This window comes from Schistosoma haematobium, chromosome ZW (genome assembly GCF_000699445.3).
Source record: "Schistosoma haematobium chromosome ZW, whole genome shotgun sequence".
NCBI lineage: Eukaryota > Metazoa > Platyhelminthes > Trematoda > Strigeidida > Schistosomatidae > Schistosoma > Schistosoma haematobium.
Genome location: NC_067195.1, coordinates 79,352,607 through 79,364,132, shown reverse-complemented (window position 1 = coordinate 79,364,132; position 11,526 = coordinate 79,352,607). Strand labels below are relative to the sequence as shown.

At 37.5% G+C, this 11,526-nt stretch overlaps 1 protein-coding gene across 2 annotated transcripts; it reads right to left on the bottom strand.

Annotated features, from left to right (window-relative positions):
- Positions 1-95: 95 nt before the first annotated feature.
- MS3_00004480 (uncharacterized protein) lies at positions 96-8,355 on the bottom strand. Of its 2 annotated transcripts, XM_012936597.3 has the most exons (6): positions 8,130-8,142; positions 6,398-6,508; positions 6,258-6,362; positions 6,059-6,220; positions 2,062-2,204; positions 96-667 (listed from the first exon to the last, which is right to left on the bottom strand). In XM_012936597.3, the coding sequence occupies exons 2-6, from the start codon at positions 6,477-6,479 to the stop codon at positions 623-625; spliced, it is 537 nt and encodes a 178-aa protein (XP_012792051.3). In that variant the 5' UTR covers positions 6,480-6,508; positions 8,130-8,142; the 3' UTR covers positions 96-622. The 2 variants fall into 2 exon arrangements, with proteins under 2 accessions (XP_012792051.3, XP_051072586.1); XM_051212404.1 differs by having other exon boundaries at positions 96-2,204; positions 6,546-8,355.
- Between the last annotated feature and the right edge of the window lie 3,171 nt (positions 8,356-11,526).

The following is an 11,526-nucleotide window of genomic DNA, read 5'->3' as shown; positions in this document are numbered from 1 at the left end:
GCAATACTATAATTGTGAAAATTAACCTCCCATAGGTTAAGGAAGTCAGGAAGTTTTCCATTCAGATTCTGCTACTAAAACAATACTGCTTGTTTTCTGGCAGTAACATTATCTAAGTAATGCTGAAAATTATTAGCCTGTCTAAGCATAGTAGAGACTATCATTTGTCCGGGTGTTTTCGTTGCGAACAGCGAATTCGGTGGCTCAGAGGTGTTTTATAAATTAGCTCTTATATCAACCATTCCATGATGAACTGAATAAAAACATATAAGAGAACAGTTGCTTTGCGATATGGATCTGTGAAACACTACTTATTGGGTAAGGATTATGACCATTAAGTAACTTAATGTTTTTTGACTTTATCAAGTAGCAGATATATGGATCTAAGAAAACAATAAGATGCTCATGTTCCCAAGGTCCGATTGTGTGTTGAATGTTTTGGTGTCTCAATTCACACACTTCATGTTAGATAAATACATTAATACAACTGATGTAAACCATGTTAGATTATAAATACTAAGTGGACTGTTACAAAAACATTGCAGTTCAACAATATAAAGGGTTGTATTTTCAAAGCAAGAAAATTAATTACAACACTGTACACCAAAATAACGAATTTGGTCTATCGTTTCATTTCCCCAAGATTCTCTATTACGTCTTTATCAATCTACAAGACAAAAATAAATCGTTTGAACTTCATAGTCAGCAAGTAAAAGAATGAGGGCACCAAAACTTAGATTAAAGTGTTAAATAAAAATATTGTTGGATAGGTTTTGTATAGATATGTTTAGTTCCAAAGTGGTATACATCAAAGATTGATCTCAGCTGCGGAACTATAAAACCAGTGGGGCTCGCCAGCTGTTTCGCCCTGGCGTGGAACCCTTCAGCACTGCGCACCCACGATATTACCAGGGATCGAAACCAGAACTTTCAGAATTCTCAGTGAGCGACCTACCACTCGGTCAACTCCCAATGGTATGTATTTTTAACTCCGATCAATACGTGATACAATGCAACAATCATCCAATGCCGTTGATGAGTACTGTTTTACTCTCGACATGTTTGAATTCCACAGGCCATAACGTCTCACCAATAATTCATAACTCCATCTCGAAACAAGTCACGAAAGGGTACGATTATAGTATGGGTCTTTTTCAATTGGTTTTCTACATTGCTCTAACTGAAAACAGTCAGTAAAGAATACCACCATTATATATAAACGCATAAATAACAATGGGCACCTGTCCTTGATGTATATCGTCTGCGATGTAATTCATTTATCAAGTACTAGTTCGTTCTTAACGTGAGAAGTAGAAATAATGTTCGACTGGTGTACTCGAACTAGATGACAGAGGCATCTGAACTGTCTTAGTGGTTAAAAGTCGGATGATTTAACCACTAAGCTTGACAAATCCTAATGAAATTAATTCCTCATATGACTGAAAAAATTAACCGAATATAATGGTTTAGAATTCCTTGTAGGCAATAGTAAAAAGCATTAAGGGAAAGTAATAACCTCAACTACCATCACTTTTAAAATGACTACATAAGACTGATACTTTAAGCAGACATCCCATTAGCTAAGAGAATAATCATCCCTTTTCATACTTTAGGTATTTATGTAAGAAAGATACTAAATTTCACGATATGAATAACCAGAAAGTTATCTGACTGCATATTTACGACAGAACAAAACAACCTTCTATTTATCGGCAGCCTCTTTTTGTCTTTCCCCTTTAATCATAATCATTATTTCTGTTGATAAACTTATCATTTATATATTCTATTCAAATTCTTATTCTCTAACTGTTAACCGTCCGAACCCGAAAATTCCAATCCATGCATTTAACAGTGTATTCTAATTTCCAACAACTCAAATCTTTGTTAATTCAGGCAGCAAGGCTGTTGAACGAACGGGAATATGTAGTTCTGATATATATAATTATTAGAGCTGTATTACTGGAACCAAAGACAGCTAAGAATTTAAGCATGTAAACAAAATGAAAAATATACACTATAAGCATGAAAGAAATGACGAATAGAATAAGAAAAGTAACTCACTTCTGGCCATTTTTCTATTAATACATTAATTAGCTCGTCTTTTACATCTCCTTGAATTACAATTTCATCACCATTCCCCGTTACTGAACTACCGGTTGCAAATTTGTGACCAAATACTTTCGAAGCTGCTTTCAGATCAATCCCTTAATTATGAAAAAACAGGCCGATTGAGTTGTGTTTTAATTCGTCATAAAATTACTATTTCTTGATTGCTTTCGTCTTGATTGATAGTAGAGCATAAGGATCTATGGCTTCATTTAGTCACAATCGATGCCTAATGATCGAAGTCGGCAGCGGAATATTGGTATTCTACCGTGAATAGTTGGATTTAACAGTACCATTAATAAATTGCAGTATATGGCATCATTTATTCACGAATCCAATATAGATTCTCAATCATTAAGGTTGATAGGTCTTAATTTCCTTAGTGCTTTAGTAATGCAGAGGTTTGGCATCATGTGTTCGGGCACAGAGATGATAATGCAATCGATGTCACCATCTTGAAACACCGCCTTCGGTGGCTTGGACATGTTCTACGAATGTCGTCCCAGAGAATTCCACGTCGTGCATTATTTGCCGACTCTGGGACTGGTTGGAAGAAGCAGAGAGGTGGTCAGTGCATGACATGGTGTCGTGGTATGAAGGAAAACTGCACAGGACTGGCTTGTGTTGGTCCTTCACGACTCCCTGGTTGGGGTCCGAGAGATGGTGCTACACAGTGGCTAGAGACGTTATCAGATATGGCTCAGAATAGAAGCCAGTGGCGATCCTGCTGTACCCTTCTTTTACTTTCTTCATAAAAAGTGGTTGTGTCTTCCCTAACTGAAAGATTTCTTCTGATTGTACCTTTCCGTTTCCCCCATTACTACTATTATTATTACTGTTATTATTATTACACTACTTTACACTTATCTATTCGTTATTGTTCTTTTTTTTCTCTTCGAATTCTCATTGTTTTTTGTGGCGCATATATATTGGCGCTCTCTTGTACCAATATTTATGTGTTCAAATAAAATAAAATAAAATGGTGCTTGAGTGATCTACGTAGTCTAAATCTTCTTATGGCTTGAGTTATAACTGACTTCTAACGAAACTCATTTTTCTGTCAATAACTCCTACTCAGGTTATTTCATTCGATAAAACATGTATTATTCTGTATAATGCCTTGTCTTTGAAATCAGTTCATTTGTAGGCTTTAGTTAGTAATACGATATTGTAAGTAGTTATCACGGCCACATCGTATTATCGTATTTCATCTCAGTCACCTAGTCAACAACGCAGAACTTCGTACGTACGTACATCAGTTCAAGTTACCGTACCACATTAGCACAGAGATACAATTGTCGACTCAAATCCCATAGTGGAAGAGGTAACAAGAGTATAAGCAGTAATCGGAAACATTACGGTTTGAAGATGTTATTTAAGGAGTATAATCCAGTGAAATAAATTTGAAAAGACAAAAACATTCTATTTATTTTAACAACCGTTTTTTTAAATCATTAAACGCGAAACCACAACATTTCCGTCAAACTTAAGATGTAGTAACTTGGTGTACTTATGTCTTGAAACAAGTCGTATAAATGTTATTTATTTATTTAAACACATAAACATTGGTACAATGAGGCACCAAATAGATATGCGCCATATGAATCATCCGATTTGCGTGAGGGCTGTGATACTGCTCGAGTGCCCAAACCGAAGTAGGTGGTTTTCTTAGGGGGCCACACCCCGAGCCTTCGACCTAAAGATCTGATTCACAAGACAGTAGAGCGACGTCAGGAGGTGCAGTCCCATGGTGGCCGGTGACCAACGATTGGTTAATACAACATTTGTTTTTTCACGATCCTGGATCCCATGTGCACCATTGGTTTGGAATAAGGGTTTTTCAACTCCCCTTGGTGGACTCTCTGTGTCCACTAACCCGGTTAAAGCACCGGACATTCGTTTTTCGTCCTCTCAATTTCGTAAGCAACACCCCCGCCGCGAGAAGGCAGTGAGTAGGATTTCCCTGGTAGTGGTTGTATACACGTGGCCATGTGAGAGCATTTCGAGAGAGCTGAATCTCCCCACTCTCAGCCGTACCAGGGCATTTGGGAGCAAAGTGAGAACCACTCCTGGGGTGAGAGTATGTGTAAATGACCAAGTAACTAGATTGGATAAGCAGTTAGGCGCATAGTTACACAAGTTCCAACCCAAAATGTAAAATTAGGAGGTACTATCAAGATCACGGAAACCAAAATATATGTACGTTTCAGACATGTAACCCAGTGGTCGAAAATGGGATATTTAAATCAGCCAGCAACAAATCAACTGTATTTTAATCACTCTTGCTGTACATCAGTGTACTGACCGACGATATTAACTCTTTCAATGAACAGGTAAATGGTAACAACTACACATTGTTTTTAAGTTTGTACTTGTTATATCCTGATGAGAATAATGAATGGTAATTTTTGCGATCCATCTATGGATAAATACTATACGTATATTTTTATTGTATTATTTTTGAGCTAAACGATGCATATTCATGTTCCTCTTATTATAAGCTTTATTTGTACTTACAAAACTATTATTATACGATTTACCATTCTTGAGTTATACACAGTCTATCAATTACTATCTCCCACATTCACAACTACTTTTGGTTAAATCTTGTACAAATGTTATTTTCTATTTCATGATACGATGTGGTCTGTCTGATTAGTATATAAACCCAGCATGTTTGAAATAAACAATTCACATCGCAGAGGCTGAGATTGGTGTTCTAAACTTAACAGGTTGGGCTAGGCAGGAAGCAAGACCGATAAGGACTCTAGACTGCTCGTACGGGTTTTATGCGTCATTGGTCCTATCGATAATTCATTGCTCTCTAATTGGTGGTAACATTACGTTGTACGTTGATAAGGACACAAACCCACAAGTTATAACAGTACTCATATGTTTACGCAAAATACTCTAGTCTGAGCCATGTTGGTAGATGCAGACTACTTGGTTGGGGTCCGCGTGACTATCGTAACCAATGGTTGGAGACTCTTGGTGACATGGCTCAGAATCGATCACAATGGCGTCGGTGTATACACTCCCTGTCTTCCCTTAAACTAAGAGATTAAAATCGCTTCATATCTTTCTTTCTACGAACCAATTCTTTCTTCTTGTACTATATCTCTATATGCAATCTTTCTCTTATATATTACTACCTTTGACCTAACCACTGCTATGAATCCGGTGTTCATCTTGTTGTGCTGATGCGGTATGGCAACCTGGACCGATGCACATATGTGCCTGGTCCTACGTTGTAGCTGACTGACTGACTGACGCAAAATACCAGGTTACCTATTACAAGAATAGCACTATAGCCACGAAACTAAAAACGACAGTTTTGGAATACCTACTTATCCGTGACGTCAACGGCTAATTGACTGATGTCATTTCGAAAGACAAAAGAAAAATTAGAAGTACTAAAACCTGTGATTTTATTGCTAAGAAGTTTTGAATTATCATAGTAATTAATGAAAATGTGCTTTATGTTAGAGATTATCAATTCACTTGATATTCATTAACCATTCAGGTACTCATTGATGTTAAATGGTTGTGTCCTAAGTAATTTTGCCTGACTGATTATCTTACACTTCACCTAGACGAAAGTGTTTCATTTCGCTAACTTTGATAACCTGAATATCTTATTCCTCCGAGTATCGTTTAATTTAGAAATTAACAACAGTTACGAAAAATTAGTTGAATTAGTCTCGACTTGTTTCAGCACCATTTGACCAGCATTTTACATTGTGTTTGTAATAGCTGAAATCACGATTGTAATACCATTATATATTATTCAGCATTGCTTTTTCAATGCACACATCGACAAAACCGAAATATAAAAAACTGTTTAATTAAATACGAAATTAATGTTCGCGTCCGAAATACAAAGTCGATATACCCTCACAGATTTAATGGTTTACTCATATATGTGCACTATAAAATATAAACATGAGCCTACCAAATGTGGACAATCCAGTGACACTAGTCGTATATTTTTTCTTGCCTCTGGAAGTTTTAAATACTGCTATTTGTTGTTTTACTGGCTTTTTAAGTCCTCCTTTTCCACCCCTAACTTGACGTCCTTTAGGCGTTGCCTCAGTTTGATTTGAATCCACATCATCTTTAAAGTAAATGTACGACGAAAATTGAGAACGTACCAGTATTAAGTCGTTCAAACTCTTCAGGTAAATTTTTCTCTAACCATGCTCGACATTTTTCAGGAAATGGTGAAAATTCACAATACTCCAGAGGCATAGTACATTCTGTATGAAAGTATTTCGTGAGCAAAAACACTAACCACCACAATACTTAATTGTTAAAGGATATTCAACATCAGGGTCCTGCCTCGCTCGCGGCATGTACTCATAGTTCTCAGTCATTACAGTTCCTGTTAAAATAAAACTATGAACTAATACAATAAAAAATACGAAATTAACGTATGGTACTAGTGCTTTTGATTTAGACGTTGTAAAAAGTCGATTGATTGCCAGTCAAAAACGTAATTATCACTTTGAATTTTGAGCTAACTCCTGACGGAAAGAAACGTTCACCATAACTGTTCAAGAATTGCTTATGAATACTTAAAACTCCCATGTATTTGATTCGCAAGCACCAGTACATTAGTTTAAACATGCCAAACCTGTTTCGATTCGAACCACTGGATCTAGGTAGATAGATAAAGGATGGAACTCGTAAGAAAAACCTTCCTCTGGGATTTGGTAACAGAATTATTTAGCCAACACATATACAACCAGGCCTACATCTTGTCTGGTTTACCTGAGTTTAAATTTAGTGGTAAGTTTATCTTAATGTTATAATTTAAATGTATTAGTCAAGCTAATGTCGCATTGATTATTAAGTACATAGATGTATTTTGCACTTATGAGCTCTAAAAGCTTGAAGATTATCAGGTTTATTGGTACTCCTCAACAAACTAATGATACGCCACCACCTGGAAATAACTAGTCATTCTTCACTGGTATTTTTACTGGTTCATCCTCACACGTACCACTGATATTCCACATTAAAGTGAGCTCCTAAAACTGTTTCGGATGTTGAGTATATGAACCGTTAAGCCAAATGAAAAATAAATTGTATTATAAGAGGCGATACTAACTTATCGACGAACCAATCAGATTTAAAATAGCAGGACTCAGATCTTGGAGTGAAATTCATGCAACCATATGACAGAATAACATGTTAGCATTACAGATCGTTAATTCGTGGCAAAAGCTGTAATTTTAATTTCTAACGTCTATTGTAAATCCTAATTCCTCTCAATAATTGACGGTCTTCATTTTACCCTAGTAAGTTGGTCAACACCCCCAAAATCAGTTACGCGTCACTCGAAGGTCGTCCATAAAATATGGTCTCACGCGAAAACGTGCTTAAATATGATATTAAATGGTAAAATGTAGGTGAGAGGATCTAGGTTTTCTTCTAATGCAGGCCAACCAAACACCTAATAGCTTTACAAACTAGTCCCATGTCTTTACTTTCCCACTCAGGAGTCAACAGAATTTGTATCTTTACTACTAGTGTCTTAATGAAAACTATGGGCACAAACTTCATTTTAGCTGAGTAAAAATGCCTAGTAACAGCTAGTTGTGTTCCCTCTAATGCAAGTCCACCTGCCGAAACTCATTCAACTAAAGCGCTTCTTACTCTTTGAGTTTTGCTTTATCCGAACGCATACAACCGTTGTAATTATTGGCTAGACTTGGAGACTTGGGGGATATCGTTTAAGGCCGAAAAGTCTGTATAGAGAGGTTATATAGACCATCACAACACATCTATTGGGTACATTTTACGTAATACACTCAAGAAACTTCAGAGGAATTTAGGTGACAAGCATACCATGTTAAGTTACATAACTTTGGGTTAGATTATGCAGTTTATGTCTAATTCACTTTAAGATGTCAACTTGCTGGTTCACATTAAATTGTTTTGAATATTTAAATGGTGAGGCATCTTGATTCAGAGTCAGCATAAAATCAACCTTGAAGTGGACATGCACACCAAAGACTTACAACCAAGCAGCAACACAACAGGCGAACACCGCGCCCGGACTAGGACGTAACTTCAAACCATAAGCTTTACATTAGAGAGTTAGCTAACAGTTTGTTCTTAGGGAACTGCTCCTAATTCCTATTTATGATGAAAACTTGGATTGAAATGATGATTTCTCGGTCATGTATTTGAATGACTTGTAGATTGATCCTGTAAAAAGCGGAGTTACCCAAGGTACAATCCTTGATCCTCTTCTCTTTTTACTTTATGTAAATGAATCACCAACTGCAGAAAAGTAATCCGTTCTACTCTTCGCTAATAACATAAAGAATAGTATAGAATAGTATAGTATATCCATGTGAAAGGACTTTTATGTTGAAGATTTTTGGTTTCCAGACTTAGCAGCCTGTTGAATACTTCAAAAGATTCAATAGTTATGTAAAATCTGTTACGCTATTATTTTCCTTTCCGAAAGTCTATCTATCTGCAATCACTGCTCTTGGCTGACTGAGAACTGGCTGAAACTTCATTGGGATTGTCTTAAGCTGTTTCCCGTATTCTGACTATTTTATTCGTTGAGCTTAGTACAGATAGCCATAATGGTTTGTGAATATCCTATCGTTAACCCTGAACACAGAGTTCGAAGGGTTCAAATGGTTGTGGACGGAATAGAAGAAGCTTTCCCTAAACAGGCTCTCGTTTCTAGTAGCAGGGGATCACTAAAACCTCCAGGCAGGAACCTAGGTATATTAACGATAAAAGAGGAAACAGAAGTTGGTAAATTATTGTATGATAATATCCTTAGACCTTAAGAATGGATCAAATTGCCTTTTAAAGGACTCCTGGGAAGTCGCTTGGACTAGCTCGCTTGGCAGCGAATTCCAGCATTTGACAACTCTTAAGGAGTAGAAGTTATGTCTACATTCCGTTTTGCTATGTTGTGTCTCCAATTTCTGGGTGTTACCTCTTAGCTTAGTATTGGGACTAAGCTTAAGTAGGTGTTTAAGATGTCCAGAAGTGTTAAGGATACTGTAAGCCATCAGATAATCACCTCTATGACGCCTATACTCTAATGGGTAAAAGTCTAGTGAATGGAGGCGCTCTTCATAAGGTTTGAATTTGAGTCCTTGAACTGACTTCGTGGCTCACCGTTGGATACGCTCCAGAGTGTCCTTATCCTTTTGGAGTGAGGGAGGAAATACTACGTGGACTACTTTACACTTTGAAGTGTTAAAGGTAATTCCGTTTTTGTCTGCCCAACTTTGAAGTCGAGTCAGATCCTCCTGAAGTGCTCGTATATCGTCTTGGTTGCGTATCTCTCTCCAAAGTTTCACGTCATCTGCAAAAAGTAATAATTCTGACGTTACTTGTTGAGGAAGATCACTTATATAGATCAAGGAGAGTAGGGGTCCTAGTACTGAGCCCCAGGGGACTCCACTAGGACATTCCATAGCCGGAGATAAAGTGAAGTTAACCCTAACCTTAAATTGTCGATTTTTCAAATATGAAGTGAGCCAATCAATTAGAGGTGGTCAAATACCCAATCTCTTGAGCTTATTGATAAGACATATATGGTTGACCCTATCAAAAGCTTTTGAGAAATCAAGGTAAATGATATCAACCTTCCACTTGCGATCAAGGATGCTTGTTCATCTGTCCACCCCAGTCAGCAGGTTGGTTATACAAGAGTCACCCCTCCTGAAACCTTGCTGTTGGGGTGAAAAGAAATTTAAGGACTGCAAATAGTCATTTATACCATCGCATATCAGGGACTCCATGATTTTTGAAGGTATAGAGAGAAGAGTCACCGGTCGGTAACTTGAAGGTTTGCTGCGTCGACCTCCTTTGAAAATTGGTGTGATGTGAGCCAGCTTCCGATTTTACGGTAGTTTGCCTCGGCTTATGGAGTGTGGGAACATTACGCTAAGTGGCGTTGCCAGGATTGAAGCTTCTTCCCTCAGTATAGCAGAATGAACCACATCTGGGCCAGGAGAAACGTCTTTTCTTAGGTGCTGCAGTTTCCGGAACACCAAGTCAGCGCCCAGATTTACCACGGAAAGTCCTGTACAGTTTCAGACGAAGCTGTCCTCAGTATGGTTAATAATAATAATAATATATATTTCTGCATGCGCAGGTACACGCCATTTTTACAGGCATGATCTACAAATTACAACACTTGTTGGTTCACAAGATGCTTCGCAACTTATTAAGTTTATAGTTGTTATAAAGTAGACTCATAGGGCGCTTGCTGTAAACCGTGACCTTGAGGAGACACGTACTTCAAGTTTGTTCCAGACGTCAGAAGTTTCATAGCTGTGCCCTCAGAGCGAATTTCTGAAGAAGAAAAAAAGAGAAATGTCCGAGAGTACTGTTCAGCCAAAAGGTTAGCGGCGTCGCGGTCGTTATTAGTCGGGCCGTTAGGACCTAGCAGTTGGGGAACTCCAGTTTTGGCTTGACAAAGAAAGGCTGCATAACGGAATAGGCTTTTCAGATTACAGACAAATTTATCCATAATCTTTGTCTGGTACTGAAGCCTGTCTTCTCCTATAGCTTTCGTGAATATGTTCCTTCTATGTTTGTATTTCTTGTACGCTCCATTGTTGTCAGTTCGTTTGTATTCTGCCCAACAGTGCCTTTTGCGGCTTAGCAGCCAACTCAATGAATATCACTTGAAACATAAGTTCGTTCAATTTCAGAGTTATACAAGGCTAACGAGGATTCGTTTGACTGGACGGATATTTGACTCTATACTGCCCGTGTCAACAACAGAGTCATGGAATGGTAACAGGGAGGTATATTATCGCTTCAGATTATGGAAATTACCTTCCGAAATCGTGAATAAAGATAAACGACAATTGGATACACTCAACGTTATAAAACTGAAACTACAAGATTCGACACCACTAGTAGAAAAGTTGACAGTAGATTTACAGACCGACTTGATATGTCTCTGTTTATCACAATTAAAGCATTTGACATGAAAAAATATTTGAGTTACGTGAGTGAAATTTACCACAGCATGAGCATTTACCAAACCTGTGATCAACTGTGTAATCTGCCTTGCAATTATTTGACAAATCATTTTTCACATTTCCACGAGAATGAGAACCATCATTAAACAAGCATGAGATTGAATGATCCTGAGAGTATAGTTCATCACGGTGCTGTGCGAAGTATTATAAATTTTCACTGACTGGAAATCAAGCTCATTGACTGCCTTATATGTAATATATGCTTTTTCATTTCGGTTTCTGAATTAATTATCGTCATACATTCGTATCATTTATCCTAGAAAACAACCCACCACACAGATGCACTTGAAGTTGGTCATCAAAATCACACTTGACGGACTGTTTCTTCAATTAAAAAACAAACGTCTCCAACCTTTTTGACGTTCTTTCATAGCATTCGAAATTA

Excerpts from the sequence above, each read along its gene's own strand:
- MS3_00004480 (XM_051212404.1), bottom strand. The coding sequence starts at position 6,479 with ATGACTGAGAACTATGAGTACATGCCGCGAGCGAGGCAGGACCCTGAT. Across the intron at positions 6,363-6,397 it reads AACAATTAAGTATTGTGGTG|AATGTACTATGCCTCTGGAG; the intron begins GTTAGTGTTTTT and ends ACTTTCATACAG. Across the intron at positions 6,221-6,257 it reads GTTTGAACGACTTAATACTG|ATGATGTGGATTCAAATCAA; the intron begins GTACGTTCTCAA and ends TTTACTTTAAAG.